Raw genomic sequence first — 18,037 nt, forward strand, 5'->3', positions numbered from 1 at the left:
GCATAACCAAGAAAAAACATTTTAAAAACTGGACGTTTTACACGTCCAGAGAACGTTCAAAAAGAATGTTTTTATAACTTAATGAGAACGTTCTCTCATTTCAGCCCGTTCTCATCCTTTGGCGTCATACATGTGACGCTTTGTACATTTCGTCGAAATCTTACGCACATGGCATCCTTTAGCATCAATATGAGACGCAGAACCCAAGGCGTCATACAGGTGACGCTCGTCTAAATCCGACGCACATGGCATCGTTTAGCGTCAATATGAGACGCAGATCCCAAGGCGTCATAACCGTACCCTACCCCAGACCTAAACCTACCCATAACAGTGCGTGTTATATTGACGCTAAAGGATACCATGTGCGTAAGATTTCGACGAAATGTCATATGGCGTCACCTATATGACGCCAAAGGATGAGAATGCGTGTACATTCTTAGAACATTTTTTTGTTAGCTGAGAAACACCTGATATATATTTTGTTCCAGGTGTCAAAATGTAGCATGTAAACTTACTATTTTGAAACTTGAATGCTTTAAAATGCTACTTATCAGACACGCTGTCCTAGAAAAGCATACAGATAAAGGACTGCTCTCAACCTGTGATGCTGCAGAAGTTACCAAAGTATTCAGTCATGCACAACCAGACTGGTCTATGCGAAATCTTTCATATGTGAATTTATTCAAATATAAAAAATTTTATGAATGTTCTTTTTGTTCAATATATCTTTTGATATCATACACTAGTAGTTCATTTATCCTATTCAGACATAGTTAACTTTTGTCCTGAAGATGTAGGCCTACATGTCTAAATTTTGTTGCCACATCTCCAAAAGTTGAGACATAGGGTGTATTCACACCAGGAAAGTCCGATAGTTCACTTGCTTTGGTCCGGACCAAATAATTTTTTGTCTTTTTTTTTTTTGGTACGGTTCGCTTTCACACTGCTCTTTTTGCAAGTGAACCAAAATTTGTAAACAAAACCACACGTGTGCTAAGGTCGTCCATTCATTGGGCAAGGATTCTCAAGTAGGGAAATCAGGAAGTGCAAAAATGGCTCAGCATGGAGATATTTCGTACTGCAATATTTGTTATTTTACTAATTTTGTGTTATTCTGTACAAACGCAATATGAAGAAACTGCGCAGAAGACGGATAAGGTATAAAGTTCCCTTTCGAGAGGTTCCTCCTTTTGCGTAAGTAGCTTACGCTATGGGAAAACTCCTTTTCTCGAGAAATATTGAAGTCTTTATGTAAAACGCATTGCAGCTGCACAGCATACAGCAATGAGCGAGGCAGCTCGGTCATTGGCTGTGCTGCGGCAACTGCACGAACCTATGACGGGGCGACTCTGAACCCGCTTCCAATGAGCGTGCTTCGCGCCCGCGCGCGTCAGAGCCCGCCAAGATGGGCGTGGCCAAGGGCTATATATTGGGCGCCCCGTCGTCTGAGTTCTTTAGATTTAATCTCCTTCAGCAAAGACCTTCTCTTCGCTGGATCGACAAGCCTACAGCAGGACTGCTTCGAGGACGCCGGCACCTTCAGCCGCCTTCGATTGCCTTCTGCTAAGCCATCCGGCGCGCATCACCTATATCCTTTTCAAAGCTACCAGTGTTCGCCCCCGCGACACTATCTAAAAGAGCAAATTAACTGGGCGTTGTTTCAAATGCCTTCCTGCGCCTCGTGTCGAGGCCCTCTTCAGGACGGGGATCGTCACATCATTTGCACCCACTGCCTGGGACCGGACCACGCAGAGGCTGCCCTTACTCGAGGCGGATGCCCCGAGTGTGACGCCCTGGGCCTCACCGAGCTGCGCGCTCGCTTCGCCGCTTTCGCCGCGAAAGAGCCCACCTCCACCGTGCTACCATCCCCTCTGGTCGAGCCGCGTAAGAAGAAGCTTCACCACCACCCGATGACTCCCCGCCGCCAGTCCAGTTCACACAGGCGGACCAGCACCCCTCCAGCAGAGCGATGGGTCTCGTCTCGTTTGGCGCGTCAGGGGATGACGACCAAAAGGATGACAGCCTTTCCTTTGATGCTGCATCCGACGACTGGCCAGGCTCGTCCTTCGACCCCGCGCCATCGACGTTAGCGGGCACGAGCGTGGGCTCCAGCATGGACTCGGAAATCGTCCGCATCCTGTCTAAGGCCGTGGAAGACCTCGGGCTCGATTGGTCTTCCCCGGAAGAACCCGCCCGCAGCCGACTGGACGAGTGGTTCCTGCAGGGGCGCAGGCAGGCTCCTCGGCAAAGGCCCTCCCCTTTCTTCCCGGAAGTTCACGACGAACTCACGAAGTCGTGGAAAGCCCCGCACTCCGCTCGCCTGAAGCCTTCTTTCTCTTTGTTGCTCTCCTCTGTGGACGGCGCGAAAGAAAGAGGCTACGAGGGGACTCCGCCCCTCGAGGAGGCTGTGGCCAATCACCTCTGTCCACCCTCCACCGATGGATGGAGAGCCAAAGCTTCTCATCCCTCGAAGCCTTGCCGATCTACTTCAGCTCTCTCTTCAGCATACGCCGGCGCCGGCCAAGCTGCGTCAGCGCTTCACTCCATGGCTGTCCTCCAAGTGTTTCAAGCTAAACTTCTCCGCACCATGGACGAGTCCGGACCTGATCCTGAGGCATTCAAGGATCTGCGCAGCGCCACTGACATAGCACTGCGAGCCACAAAAGCCACCGCCCAATCCATCGGCCTTGTTATGGCTAACCTGACTGTCCTTGAGCGCCATCTGTGGCTAACGCTAACAGAGATGAAGGATGCAGATAAGGCGTCATTCCTCGATGCGCCTATCTCCCAAAGCGGCCTGTTCGGACCAGTGGTGAAGGAGTTCGCTGAGCGCTTCACCGAAGCCCGTAAGGATTCGCAGGCTATGCGACACTTCCTGCCCAAGCGATCTAGCTCATCGCAGAGCCGCCAAAAGCCGCCTCAGCAACAGCGAGTCAAGACGGCGCCTCCCGTCTCTCAGCCCAGACCTGAAACTGACTTTCGACGCCGCTCGCGCTCTGCCAACAGGAAGCAACCGCCCGAGCAACGGGGACCTCGGCCCAAGATTGTGCTGAACCCAGAGCCTCGTAAGTCTTCCTAGCTACAGGGAGAAAGAGAGAGAGCGCGTGTCTCGCAGAAGCCGGACCGCTCTCTCCAAAACGTCTAAAGCATTACCCAGTCCCCCAACAGGCGGCTGGAAATGTCTGTACAGCAGCCAATGGGCCAGCCGCACAGCTCTCTCACCTGCAAACAAACGCCGTTTTTACGGCGACACACAGAAATCACATAAAGAGCCATTTTCTGCCTGTGTCATTAAGGTGTCACGTGTCCACACTAAAGTGCGCATTCCCACATATCAAAACTGTCAAAGCAGTGCCAAATGCTTTCCCAGCTCAGGCTGGACGCCCCATAAATGTAGATTGTGTGCCCACTGTCATGTATGCACCACTGCACATAAGCACTGTTCCCACAGTTATAAACACTTCGCCAGTAAAAGCGGGAAATTCTATAAGAGTAGCGCGTGTGCCCGCTGTTATGCACGCACCCCAACTCACAAACACTGTTTATATAAAAGTTTTATGAAAGTGGCGCGCGTGCCTACCACAGTCTATGCACCCCCACCCATAAGCACTGTCCATACAGTCTTAAACATTTCCCCAACTCACACTGTGAGCATTACAGATGTGGCGAGCGTGCCTGTAATCTCACACGTGCCCCTGCACTCGGCATTCAACAAAGCTGCTCAGCGCGCGCCCGCGCCTCTGAGAGCTGTAATCTCAGTATTAGCACAGGGCGATTTGCCGGCGGGAGCCATACGTCACTGCGACACGCCCCCAGCCAGCATTCAGCCCATATCTGTGCGAGCGAAAGCTTGGGAAAATATCCCCGGCATGCCGAAATGGGTTTTGAACATAATAAAACACGATTACTCGCTTCAATTCGCTCGCAGACCGCCCCGCTTCACAGCGGTGGTCGAAACGAAAGTGAGAAAAGATGTTTCACATGTTCTACGCACCGAGGTGCTCAAACTGATAGAGAAGTGCGCTATCGAAACAGTCCCTCCCTCTGTGAGCGAGGCAGGTTTTTACAGTCGCTATTTTCTCGTCCCGAAGAAGGATGGTGGTCTCCGCCCCATTCTAGATCTCAGACATCTGAACAAAGCTTTAATGATTCGCTCGTTCAGAATGTTAACAACCAAACATATACTCGCTCAAGTTCGCCCAGGGGATTGGTTTCTATCTGTGGATCTGAAAGACGCTTACTTTCACATTCCGATAGCGCCTCATCATAGGCCATTTCTGAGATTCGCTTTCGAGGGACAGTCATACCAGTACACAGTACTACCATTCGGCCTATCACTGGCACCCCGTACATTTACGAAATGCATGGATGCAGCACTTTCCCCCCTGAGACAGCGGGGAGTGCGAATACTGAATTATCTCGACGATTGGCTAGTCCTAGCACAATCAGAGAGCCAGTTAGTGACACACAGGTCTTGGATTATCAGTCATCTAGAACGCCTGGGTCTAAGAATCAATTTTGCAAAGAGCATGCTATCCCCCAGCCAGAATATTTCTTTTCTGGGAATAGTGCTAGACTCAGTACAGATGACGGCACGCCTCTCATCAGAGCGTGCGCTCACTATCCGGCGCCTTGCAACATTGTTCAGAGCGTCTTCGCGTCAAGCGATTTCAAAAGATGCTCGGTCTCATGGCCTCAGCATCAGCTGTACTCCAGCTAGGATTGTTGCGCATGCGTCTTCTCCAACGCTGGCTCAAAAGCCGTGTCCCCACTCACGCGTGGCGCTCGGGCCACTTTTTAATCAGAGCGAATCACGGCTGCATAAAAGCCCTGACGCCCTGGAAAGCTGTCGACTGGTATCAGTCCGGTGTGAGTCTGGGCGTGAACACAAGGAGAAAAATGATCACGACAGATGCCTCCAAAATAGGTTGGGGGGCCCTTTACGAGGGCAGGCCTGTCTCCGGCTTGTGGTCAAACCCGGAGAAGCGCCTACATATAAACTGTCTGGAATTGAAAGCGGTCGCTTTGAGCCCTGCTTCCGTACCTGAAGGACGAGCACGTCCTGGTCCGAACAAACAACATGACGGTAGTCTCGTATATAAATCGTCAGGGTGCACTCAGGTCGAGCTCCCTGCACTCGATGGCCAAGGAACTCATCCTATGGTCCCAGCGCAACCTGCGCTCGCTGAGAGCAGCGCATGTGCCAGGTGTTCTGAACCAGGGAGCGGACATGCTGTCCAGAGACAAAGTTCTCCCAGGAGAATGGTCTCTCCACCATTCTTTGGATTCAGTGGTTATGGCAAACCTTTGGCAGAGCAGAGGTCGACCTCTTTGCCTCCAAGGAAAATGCGCACTGCCCTCTCTTCTTTTCAAAGAGCACAGACGCGCTCGCCCAAATCTGGCAGAGTCGCCCGCTGTATGCCTTCCCTCCGGTCGCGATGCTACCTCAGGTCATCAGTCGGATCAGGGAGGAGAAATGTGCAGTGCTCCTGGTAGCCCCACTCTGGAAGAACCAGACGTGGTTTCCAGAACTGATGCAGATGATGCAATCTGCCCCATGGCCGATTCCGCTGAGGCTAGACCTCCTCAGGCAGGCCTGATGATCCTCCATCCCCGCCCCGATCTGTGGGCCCTCCATGCATGGCCCCTCAACGGGTTCCTGGGAACCTCCCCAGTGGAGTGTTGAGAACCATCACTGAGGCGCGAGCGCCCTCTACAAGGCGCTTATATGCCCAGAAATGGAAGGTGTTCAGTGACTGGTGTGAATCCAGGAACCTGAACCCTGAGACATGCGAGGTACCGAGTGTGCTCGTTTTCTTACAAGAGCTGTTGGAGGCAGGACGCACCCCCTCCACGCTCAAAGTATATGTGGCTGCCATAGCGGCATCACACGACCCTGTAGAAGGACGCACACTAGGGAAAAACTACCTAGTTGTTCGTTTCCTGAGGGGCGCCAGGAGGATAAATCCCCCACGCCCCCCCTCAGTGCCGATCTGGGACCTGGCCACGGTCCTGGACGGACTCAAAAGTGCCCCGTTCGAACCCCTCAGAACTGTGCACCTTAAACAGCTCTCGCTCAAAACTGCTCTCTTGCTGGCTCTCGCCTCGGTCAAGAGAGTGGGCGACCTGCACGCGCTGTCATCAAGCGCTGCCTGCCTGGAGTTTGGACCTAACGACAGCAGAGTTGTCCTCAGGCCAAAACACGGGTATATTCCTAAGGTGCTCTCTACACCCTTCAGAGCACAGGTGATATCTCTGGCCGCGCTATCGTCTCCAGCAGACGAAAGCGACGCTAATTTACTCTGCCCGGTCAGGGCGCTCAGAGTATATTTGGAACGTTCTGCCCTGTTCAGACAGAGAGAGCAATTGTTCGTATGCCTTGGCGGCCGCACCAAAGGTCTCGCTGTTTCAAAGCAGAGAATATCGCGCTGGATAGTTGATGCTATAGCGCTGGCTTATGAAGCCAAGGGCCTTCAGTGCCCCTTGGGCATCAGAGGTCACTCTACGAGAGGCATGGCCTCCTCGTGGGCGTGGGATGAGTGGGATACCCATTCAAGATATTTGTGCGGCAGCAGGCTGGGCCTCACCGTCAACATTTATCAGGTTTTATAACCTACAGGTCCCCTCATTGCACTCCAACATACTGTCGGTCTAACTATGCATAGGCTGGAGTGTGTACATGCTGAGCATTATCTCCTCCCTTATAGGATCCGTCTCTGACTGACTTAGAGGGTTTTTTCATGCATATCAGTACATAAAAATGTGCTTGTGTGTTTTCTCTGGACGCCCATTGGGCCGTTCCACATTGTCCCTTATAAAGCCCGCCTTCGGCCGGCTCGTTGGATACTTACTTTGCTTAAAGGCTCAGGCATCTGCCTCCGGCTTAATAGAGCGAAGTCAGCACGCACAGCGTTTTACATGGTGTTCCCATAGCGTAAGCTACTTACGCAATAGGAGGAACCTCTCGAAAGGGAACGACTCGGTTACTAATGTATCCTCGGTTCCCGGAGAGGAGGGAACGAGTATTGCGTAAGCTGCCGTGCTTGTGCTTGGTCAGTTCGCTTCAGTCGATTGACCCTAAAGAACTTAGACGACGGGGCGCCCAATATATGGCCCTTGGCCACGCCCATCTTGGCGGGCTCTGACGCGCGCGGGCGCGAAGCACGCTCATTGGAAGCGGGTTCAGAGTCGCGGCCCCGTCATAGGTTCGTGCAGTTGCCGCAGCACAGCCAATGACCGAGCTGCCTCGCTCATTGCTGTATGCTGTGCAGCTGCAATGCGTTTTACATAAAGACTTCAATATTTCTCGAGAAAAGGAGTTTTCCCATAGCGTAAGCTACTTACGCAATACTCGTTCCCTCCTCTCAGGGAACCGAGGTTACGTTAGTAACCGAGTCGTTTTCATTCATAGAGAGGGGCTATGTTCATACATTCAAATAATGAGATTCTTCTTGTATATACTGCTAACAAGTGCTGTCAATGTTAACGCTTGCGAGCTTTTTTGCATCTATGCGCGATTAGACTAAAGAGAACGCTCTGTATGTGAATGTCCTGATGCACACACTCATTCATTCATTCCATTCTAATGACGCACACACGACGCGCAGAAAGACGCGCAACAGTATCGTGTGGCCAGACAGCGCGCCGGAATGGAATTCTCTTTCGCACTTGAACAACAATAACACAAACCATTATGCCAAAAATCTCCGACTACGGAAGCCTGTTAAACTTAAAGGCGCAGTGCTTTCTTGCAATTGGGTCGGTTCATGTTCACACCGTAAACGAACCGTACCAGAGTTCGTTTGGAACCGTACCGAGACCACCTCTTCAGCTGGGTCTCGGTTCGGTTGTTTGGTCCGCACCCGAGTTCGATTGCTGTATTCACACCTGCCTAAAAGGTCCGCACCAAGGGGGGAAACGAACTAGAGTTCGATTCAATCGAACCAAACAAGGCAGGTGTGAATACACCCATAGTATCTTATATCTTTCTTATCTCCGTCTGGTATCCTGTCTCAAATCAAATGTGTTCGCATAAACTCATTGTCTTACTTGGAATCAAAGTACATATTATAAGGTAATATTAATATTAAGAGTAATATTATAAGGTCTTTAGACATGATGAAAGTGTTAAAACCACTCTTGTAGGATGTAGTACCAAGCGGTCAAAGCTTAGAGTGGTACATTTTTCTAAGAAGTTGTCTTTCTTCAAGGTACAAAGGTACAAAGAGAAATACCAAGAATTGTATTAAGTTATTTCCCTAGTCCCTTCCTGTTATGTAAGCACAGCATATCATTTGTTTTGTTTCAGAAGACATATTATTTGACATACTGACATACTTTTATATTATTTACTGTCTGTGTCTTGTTTTTCACAATTGTCCATTGCCAGTGTCGAACTGCTTAAATGCAATGCAGGCTGTTTTTTTACAGGACAGATACACAGGCAAAAGTGTGGCAGAAAAGCCATGATAAACACAGCCTGATACTTATGAGGGTGTGTCTGCAGTAACTCACGCATGAACAACACATGAGAACGATGAGGAAGGACTGGACGACACCTGCTGTTCCCACAATCCAGGTGAGACGCAGAAAAAGAATCACACCAAATATGTTCTGCAGACATGGCAGGTACACTCCCATCAGCGTGCCCATATTCGGAGACTACAGAGAAATAAGCAGGAAAGAGAAAAGTCTCTCAGACTTTTTTAATTTTTATTTTGGTTAGAGTGAAAATATAATTTTCACTTTTTAAATAACCTTGGGCACTTGTCTTCTGGATGCATCAGCACTTTCTGCCTCTTCATGTTCTTTGGCTCCCTGAGTAACATTTGTGTAATTGACCAGCCGGCTGAGGAGAGACGAGACCTTCGGCCGAATGTCCAGCTCTTCCTAAGGAAACATACACCTCAGTACCACATATGATGTATAGCAGAATTCTACACAAAGCATTTTTCCACTATTCATGTGTTGTTATTGATATTATGTTAAAATTAGTGAGATTTTAGATTATAGTGGGAACTAAGTACTGCAAAGAGAAGGAAAGGAAAATTTAAAATGAACCTCAAACAGAGCCAGGTTTCTGTCGTAGAAGTCATTCCTCTTAGATGCTGAGTCTGAACTGCTGAGAAAGGGACTGTCTTCTTTATGATTGCCATGACCTGGAGGGGGAGGGCATTTACAACTTATTTACTGGATTTAACAGACATACAGTATCCTTGATATGTAGTTTGAGTTAATGAAAGTAATCTTCTTTGTGTATATGTGTATGGTGTCCATTAGCGTTTAGATTTCCTTTTTCCCCCCTCCATCCTTAATTTGCTTGACTGTTTTTATTATCTTTTTCCACTGTATCATTTCACATATGATATCTTTTTTTTTTTTTATGTAACATTTATTTCCCCTCAACCGATGAATGATTTTTTTCACCAAATAATTTTTTCACTTTAGGGTGGAGTTTATTTTCTCAGAATAACTTTTTTCACCCACAATTATGTAATTTCCTGTCCTACGCCTACTGAGTTAATGTCACTATGTCCCATTCTTTACGCTCTTACACTGTGCCATTGTGTAACAATTGAGTAAAATGAAATCATTGTAATTATATATTTTTGGAATCATCTTCACATATGTAAAAAGTGTGTGGAGTGTGTGGAGATCTTGATTTTGTTTATATTTATTAGGCTGATATTCCCAACCTTCAATTAGAAAATGGCATTTTGAAGCATACAGTAAAGATACAGAGAAAACCACGTAAAAACTCTTTATTTATATATACTCTTAAAAAAGAAAAAAAGCAGTTTAACCTTTTTTTTTTTGCACCCAATCTTTACAGGGCCTTATACATTGATTTTTAACAGTAGTCAGATAATAAAGCTAAATTCATAGTCTTTTTTAATGATTTAGTTTAATAAGAACTGAATGAATCTAAATAAATAATGCCTTGCAGCTCCTCAAGAACTCTTTTATAAGATTGGCATCAAGCATTAAACGCATTTTGTATTTCTGCTTCCCTGAATCTTTCTCCCTCTCCATTTCTTTCATTATTTCATTATGTCCTTTAATCAGGTCACTGAATCAGAACACTTAATCAGTTTGAATGTTTTGTGTCCTCACACTCTCTGCTTTCACAACAAATGTCAATACAAACACAAGCAAAGCACCCAAATACAGTGCCAGTCTTAATACGCTTTCTGTGATAGATATGACTGCTAAATTTGTCAGGTTCATAACAATTAAGCAGTTTGGTCTGTATCGCCCTACTTAGACCTTTTTTTTTTTTTTTTTTTTTTTGCACTAGACAACCACATTAAATACGTTAGCCTGTCCATCTAACTGTTTTAAGCGGTTTGGATTGACATGAGCCTCATTTAATAGAGGGGAAAGAATAATTTACAGAGAGTTTACAATGAATCAGTTCATAAGCTCAGAAAATATCTCTTTTTCCCCCTATAAGTCTCACTCACCTGTGTCCAGGGTTAATGTGCCATTATAGGTAGAGTTTGCATTAGCATTGTTGTGGTGGATCAGCATGTTTGTCTATGTACAACAAGGCAGGCAGCACTCTGAGCAGTGGTCATAGTCTATATCCAGGTCAATGTGATCTATTAACTGTTACTGAGAGAGCGAGGGGGATCAGTATATTCACACACACACATATGTAAAAAGTCAGATTCAGAGAACATCGACTGCTCACAAACTATATGCTACATTCTTACACACCGGATTCAATATGCAAGCAGAATCACACTAAGTGTTTAGGGTCAAGAACGCATCAAATATCACAATCTACCTTCCATAAAACATCTAATCCAGAATGTTAATACATTTTAAACAGTCGTTTAATGAATAAAATGCCTGAAAATTCAGAAAATGGAACAGCCATTCTGCACTGGTGGATTGGAATATGTTCTTTATTATATTGAAACATGTTCTTTATTAAATGAGAAAAGGAGAATGGTAAAATGCTGCCATCTAGGGTTATACATTGACAACTGTTCTTTTCTTAATCTGTATTACAGTAATGATACAATGTGGACCGATTTTAAACACTACAAAGATGTTTACAATTTGTATCCTGAGCATTTAACCGAATTATTTCTAAGAAAAGCAAAACAGAAATGACTTGACAGCCCCACACCCAGAATGTCTCTTGCTGTGTGTCTGCAGGAGGGAGAAGCAAGAGCTTTATGGTGGCGGGTCTGGACACGTTAACAGGAATATGCCAAAAGCTGTAGATCAAAGCCAAAGCTGAAACCACACAAATGTAGTGTTTAGTGTGAGCTCAAGTCTGAGAGACATTTATCCAATCTGAACAAGAACATTACTTGTTCACATTGAAGATTGTATAGTTACTTTTTTACATGCTACACAGTCAGTTGTTTTCAACAGTCTTTAAACATCACACACGCAAGCTGTTGTTCCATGAGTACGTGGGAAGACTCAGGCACATTTGGTAACCAGCAGCAGAAAAGTTTAGTTCAAACATCTGCAAATTGTTGCTCAGACAATAGCCTAAATGTAGACCAGGTTCAGTGCAAACAGCCTCCAAAGTCGAACATATTGAAGAGACAAAATGCATATTTTTTTATTTTTATGCTGGAAAATGCAAAAGCTGATTAACCTCAGGAAGAAATTAACCATAGGAGCTTAAGTATTAAATTTGCAAAAAAATCCCATTTATTAAACATTTAAAGCCTTCATTATGAGTCAAAGTCACGCTGTTTAGTCCGATTTAGCCCTGTTTTTTTGTTGTTTTTTTTGGCTGTCTGTGTGTTATGACGGCATACTTGGTTGCTTGACATGATTGTAATAATAATATCCGTTGTGTGACTACATTATTAACAATGTTAATACATTATTGTGTGCCTCTGTCTGTGATTTTTGTGGTGTTTTACATTTTGAGACTAATGTGCTCATAAACTACATAATTGCATAACCCACTCTATTCACCCGCACAGACAACACTTTCCTGATCCTTCATTACAAGTCAACCAGCTCCAGTGAGTATCTTGAGAACAGTCACATTAAAGGGATAGTTCACCCAAAAATGAACATTTTCCTGTGATTTACTCACCCTCAAGCCATCCTTTCAGACGAACACAATCAGAGGTATATTTTAAAATATCCTGGCTCTTCCAAGCTTTATAATGGAAGTGAGGGCATTAATAATAATATTAATATAATAATAATTAATATATTAATAAAAATAATAATTAAGTCCTGTTAATAAATATTTAACAGTTTACAGATGATGTCAATTACACAGCCAAACTATTACAAGAGTGTTTCTTTTAACCTTTACAAATGATAGGGATGGATTGCCTTTTTAAGTGTTTTTCCTGAGAAGAGAAGTTTGTTACACAATTAGCCCATCACTAGACTGAATTAGATGAGTACAGTTGAATGAGCCTGTGGAATTGGACCCTGCTGGGAGAGCAGAACGTACGAAGGCTTTGATGTGCGTTAATGAGGGAGAAGAAGCTGTACTGTATGAAGCTCCAGTAATTAAAAACATTATCAAAAGGCAAAAAATATATACTATACTTACTCAAAAGTACTATGAAAACAACACTGTAAAAAAAACCTAGAAACAAATGTTTTATTGGCATGTAAATAATGCCAATAAAACCCTGCAAATAATTAATTGATTATTATCAAATCATAGCTTTTATATTACAATATACTTTAAGATAGCCCTACACTTAATGCAATTGGACATGCATAATTAATAGTATGATTGCATTAAAATTAATGATTGCATTAAAATATTGCACAATTTAAAACAAAATAAAGGGAACAATTTCTATATAACTTGTTCATACAGCTTACAACATCTACAGTTACTTGATCTAAACAGGTACACTACCGTTTAAAAGGTTTGGGTTTGGTAAGTTTTAAAAAAATGTTTTTGACAGAAGTGTCTTGATAAAAAATACACTAAATACAGAAATATTATTACGATGTAAAATAACTGTTTTCTATTTTATTATATTTTAAAATGTAATTTATTCCTGTGACAGCATCAGCCATTACTCCAGTCTTCAGTGTCACATAATATTTCAGAAATCATTAATGATATGCTGATTTGGTCCTTTCTTATTATTATCAATGTTGAAAACATTTGTGCTAATTAATATTGTTGTGTAAACCTGACAACTTTTTTCACGATTCTTTGATGAATAGAAAGTTTAAACGAACAACATTTGTTTTAAATAGAAATATTAACGTGGTAAATGCATTTACTGTCACTTTTGATCAATTTAATGCTTTCTTGCTAAAAAAAATAAGTATTAATTTTGAGAGCTTGATATATGCCCCTATTCAGCACAAGCTTTAGATGACCCTCATACGCTTCAAAGCAGATCAGTGTGTGCTTTTATACCATTTTTTTTTTAGCTCTGTTCCTGATCCTGATGAAGTCAAAAGAAAAAACAATTTCATATATGAGATTAGTAAGAGAAGTCATTTTAAGACATTCTGTGCTGCAGCTACAGCTGTCTCTTATAATATAATTGTTTTCCATAATTGACAATTGTTGGATTAAAGTTGTCTCTCCTTGGCTTACGCTATTGCTAATGAACTCCGAAAGCTTGTTGGACACACAAAACAGAACTGTGCAATATTTATATATTTAGGAAAAATACTCTTTATCCGTCTTCTTCCCTCTCTTCGTCTCTTTTCCTCTTAGTAACATGGAAGTAAGGCATGGTGTATGGGTTTGACTGAGACCTGATGCTTTTCCATTACAGGCCTGTTTCAGCACAATGACCGCAGTGTGTACTGCTTTAAACATTGCTGAGCTGACAAAGTTAGTAGTGTGAACACCCTTCTTCTGCTCTGCCCCTCCTAAATTTAAATGACCAGTGCGACTGCCACATAAGACTCTTCTTCATCAATCTATGCTTATGCATTGAAAATCATATTGGTACTCATTTGGTATTTAGAGATCTACAACCTCAATGACCACCCAAAATATCTCTTTTCTCATGTCTATGTGGTGATCAAAAGGCTGAAGTGATGCTGAATGTTGAATTACTGTACTTCCCAAACTTGCAAACAGGCATGCAGATACATCAAGGTTTTCCAGCCTGTCATGTCCATACTCGGAGAGAAAGTGAGCGAGAGAGAATATAAAGAGGCAGTGATAACATTAGACTATCAAAAATACATGGGAAATATGTCACGTGAAAATCAGTTTTTGTATATATAGTAGGCCTATATTTACTTTTTTCTATAAAAAATATATAGAAAAAAATGTTCTTTTGGGGTATTTGATTTGGATTGCACACTATTAATTATTTGCTGTACATTTGATATTACGTATGAAAATGTTTACTGCTATTGCAATGATTCATTTATAATAAGCTTTATAGTTATTCCTTATGGTGTGCTGTAAGGGAAGAATGCATATACAGATTGCACCCCCCCCCCCCACCCCCCCCTCCACCTGCAGTGATTCATTCAATGATTCACTTTGTTCATTCATTTCAACATAAAAATACAGCCTAAAGGCAAAAACATGAAAAGACCAGCTTGAGCAATGCATTTATCCCTTCACCTTACTAACAGTAAAATATTAGTATACAGTAAATGGGCTTTATATTTGTATATATGATGGTGTACATATCCCATTTACAAAAGCCTCACTCAACTATTATATAACCCTGGTGGTCTCTCATGCCAGTTACAGCTGCAGTAAACAGATGCTGATGTCTCTTAATCATGGGCTGCATGTCTTACAATCCGTTTCTCTCTTTTAAAATAAGCTAGAGAATGAAATGGAAAATATGGAGGAAATAAGTTAAACCCTCAGCTGCTGTCTTGGCACAAAGAGAGGTCTACATCTTTTGTGTCCATGAATACTTGAGGCCTGTCCCATTATGGCAGACCCCCCGGTCCCGCCTCTGCTTTGACTCTTGATAGTTTTCCTTTGTCACCACAGTGGTGTCTGGCATGTCAGCACTGTGCCAAGAGTCTCAGCTTGAGTTACTTTTATATCCCTCCCCTTACATCACATATACGTCATTTATAGAGATGCAACTTTTCCAACATGATAAAGGTCCCTCAAAACTTTCCAACAACTGGGATGTAAGTAATCAGTGGGTTCTATGAAGTTAGTGACAAAACAATTGTCATGATAACTAAATAGCTGATGCTTTGAGGATGTCTGTCACGAATACTAGGGTTAAATCTAACTTTTAAACTGAATAAACTTTCAATCTTAGCTCCTGATGTAGTTAAACCAAAAGTTTTATGCTTAGAGGGATGTTTTTCACAAAGTGATACATGAAAAGAAAACTTACCATCTGAGCTAACTGTGTCTCCATGTCCAGGGTATCCTCCCTGTCCTGTGTCTCTGTAATCCACCCAGTTTATACCCTCCAGACTGTCATAGTTGGACGGTGAGTTATCCTGCACTGGTACCACAGTGAAATGGGGCATGTTTTCTCCCGTTCAGTGTGAGTATCTGTCCCTCTCTTTCTCTTCTTTTGGCAGATAGCACGTTCCCGGCCAGCTGAACTCTCCCTGAAATCTCCAACACATTCCTCTAGTCTTCCCTCACTTCCTCTCAATCTATTTGCATAGTCCCCACCTTCTTCTCCTAGTCCCTCCTTCTGTTTGGACAAATAGAGAGGCTCTGACACTTTGGCCCGTCTCACAGTTTCCCCATGCACTCGCTCTCACTAATGTTTCCCAGTTTAATATGTGAATCACAATCTTGATGAGGAAAAGAACTGTTGTTAAAATCCAGACCCATTACAGTCTTTGCATAAAAACAGCTTAAAGTAAAACATTATACCATTTATATTCTAAAATCTCTCAGTTTTCAGTTTCACAGGGGAAAACCTTTCATGGATTTTGTCTGCATGTCAAAAGGAAATGGTAAATAAATACCTTGGCAAGACATGAGTGTACAAACAGAAGCCTGTTTCATCAAGTTAATAGGTTACGCTCAATCAATCCTATTCACACAATAGTAGTTTTGACCTAGACCAAATATATACTGGAGGTGCACCAAAATGTACAAAACCCATTTTAGGCATCGTCAGCATATGTGCAGACTAGTCTGGAAGTCTTTTCTTGCGAGATTTCTCAACTTCTCAACTGATATAACAGGGTGTTAGTGTCTGTCTGTCAGTTTAAACATTTCCTTTCAAGGAACTGCATGCAACAAAACCACAAAAGATGTGGGACCATTGGAGTAGTTTGTAATTACTGTAAGCTTTCCATTTTTTTTTCCATTTTAAGGTCAGGTCGTTTTGTAGCCCTGGCTAAAGCAAGGTTTTTTTTTTTTTTTTTTTTTTTTTTTTTTTTTTTGCTCTTGCAGTCTGCAAACAAAGGGGTATACTGAATAATAATGATACACCATCGTTCAAAAGGTTGTTTTTGAAAGAAGTCTCTTATGCTCACCAAGGCTGCATTTATTTGATCAAAAATACAGTAAAACTAATATTGTTTTCTGTTGTAAAATATTTTTAAAATGTATATCTATTCCAGTGATGGCAAAGCTGAAGTTTCATCAGACATTTCTCTTATCATCAGTCCTTAGTCTTCTTCAGTGAAACATTATAATATGCTGAATTGGTGCTCAAAAATGTTTCTTATTATAACCAGTGCTGAAAACATACAAAACAAAACATAAAAACACAAACCATGTGATACATTTTTATTAGAAAGTAAAAAAAACCCCAAAAAACAGCATTTATTTGAAAGACTTTTTTTTGTAACAATGTTAATGTCTTTACAGTCACTTTTGATCTTGCAAAAAAAAGAAAGAAAGTCACTGGTCCCAAACTTTTGAATAGTAGTGTCAATTATGGAAAACAATTATATTATAAATTATAATTTCATAATATAAAATGATAAAACTGTAAAATATAAAATTTACTACAGCACAGACGTTGTTTTATCAAAACTATATTCAGTAGCCAAACACTTCATTTGTGTCCATTTAAACCATTACATATTAGCAGGAGTTTCCGCTTAAATTAATGTTGAAGATAATAGCCACACGTTGGACATAATGATTTATACTGTACAAACTGAAGAACAAATGGATTTGCAACAGTCGCTTTGTTGCGTCCAGTGACAGCCTCAAGCTGTTGCGGTGCGGCGTGGCACAATCTGTAGACACGGTCAGACACTCAGTTTCATTCCTTTTAGGGAGAGGCACAGAAGGTCATAGACATGAACAGTGTTGGGGTAACATATTACAAGTAACGAGAGCAACGTAATCAGATTACCTTTTTCAAGCAACTAGTAAAGTAAAGCATTACTTTTAAATTTACAACAAAATAGCGGAGTTATTTTTTTAAATTGACTTTGTTTTCTTATAAGTTACTTTGTTTTCCAATTTATTGACTGACACCTCTCCTGTCCCCATGTTGAGAGAAATCGTGAGTGAGGCGCACATTGTGTGCGCTGTGTAAACATGATGGTTATTGTAATTCTAGGGCCCTATTTTAACTATCTAAGTGCATAGTCTAAAGCGCAAGGCGCAAGTGCACTTAGGGCGTGTCCGAATCCACTTTTGCTAGTTTAGCGACGGGAAAAATGGACGGCGCGCACGGTGCATGGTCTAAAAGGGTTGTCCCTATTCTCTTAATGAGTAAAGGGTGTGTTTTGAGTCTCATCTCCCATTCCCTTTAACCCTCTGGGGTCGGCGGTCGCGCCGGCGATACCAGCTCGTTTTTTTTCTTATCAGTGCAAAAGAGACTCAAAATATTGATTTTTGTCTTACATATAAGTGTTACACATCATTCAAAACTGTTAAATGTCTTCTTTTATTTGTGTACACTCAAATCGCGCCATAGCGGATTCGCTATTTACATGACGGAATTTGCAAGCGGAAAAACAGAACGCAAACGGATCTGCTCGTGCACGATGTTAAAGCGCGCAAGCAGACCATCTACGGACAAGCCGGGTTCCACCATATCTTTATGTACACAATATTAATCTTTAACATTGTAATCCTTTTATTTTTAATATTTGGCTAGTTTGTGTGCTGCTGCTGTGTCCCTGTGTGTGTAATAAGCAG

The 18,037-nt window shown here is 42.8% G+C and overlaps 1 protein-coding gene across 2 annotated transcripts in view; it reads right to left on the reverse strand.

The window, feature by feature from the left end:
* The window catches only part of slc12a4 (solute carrier family 12 member 4), a 47,434-nt gene extending 31,878 nt beyond the window's left edge, over positions 1-15,556 (reverse strand). Inside the window, exons 1-4 of one of the 2 annotated variants that reach the window (XM_056265325.1) lie at positions 15,303-15,556; positions 9,061-9,158; positions 8,758-8,889; positions 8,515-8,661 (exon numbers count right to left, since the gene is read on the reverse strand). In XM_056265325.1, the coding sequence (XP_056121300.1) occupies positions 8,515-8,661; positions 8,758-8,889; positions 9,061-9,158; positions 15,303-15,441 (516 nt within the window). In that variant the 5' untranslated portion in view covers positions 15,442-15,556. Of the gene's footprint in view, positions 1-8,514; positions 8,662-8,757; positions 8,890-9,060; positions 9,159-10,463; positions 10,569-15,302 lie in introns of those variants that run through there. The other variant, XM_056265326.1, reaches the window with a different exon arrangement.
* Between the last annotated feature and the right edge of the window lie 2,481 nt (positions 15,557-18,037).

The sequence above is a fragment of the Rhinichthys klamathensis genome, unplaced genomic scaffold, assembly GCF_029890125.1.
Source record: "Rhinichthys klamathensis goyatoka isolate OS25496 unplaced genomic scaffold, OSU_Roscu_1.1 h1tg000232l_1, whole genome shotgun sequence".
In the NCBI taxonomy this organism is placed as follows: Eukaryota; Metazoa; Chordata; class Actinopteri; order Cypriniformes; family Leuciscidae; genus Rhinichthys; species Rhinichthys klamathensis.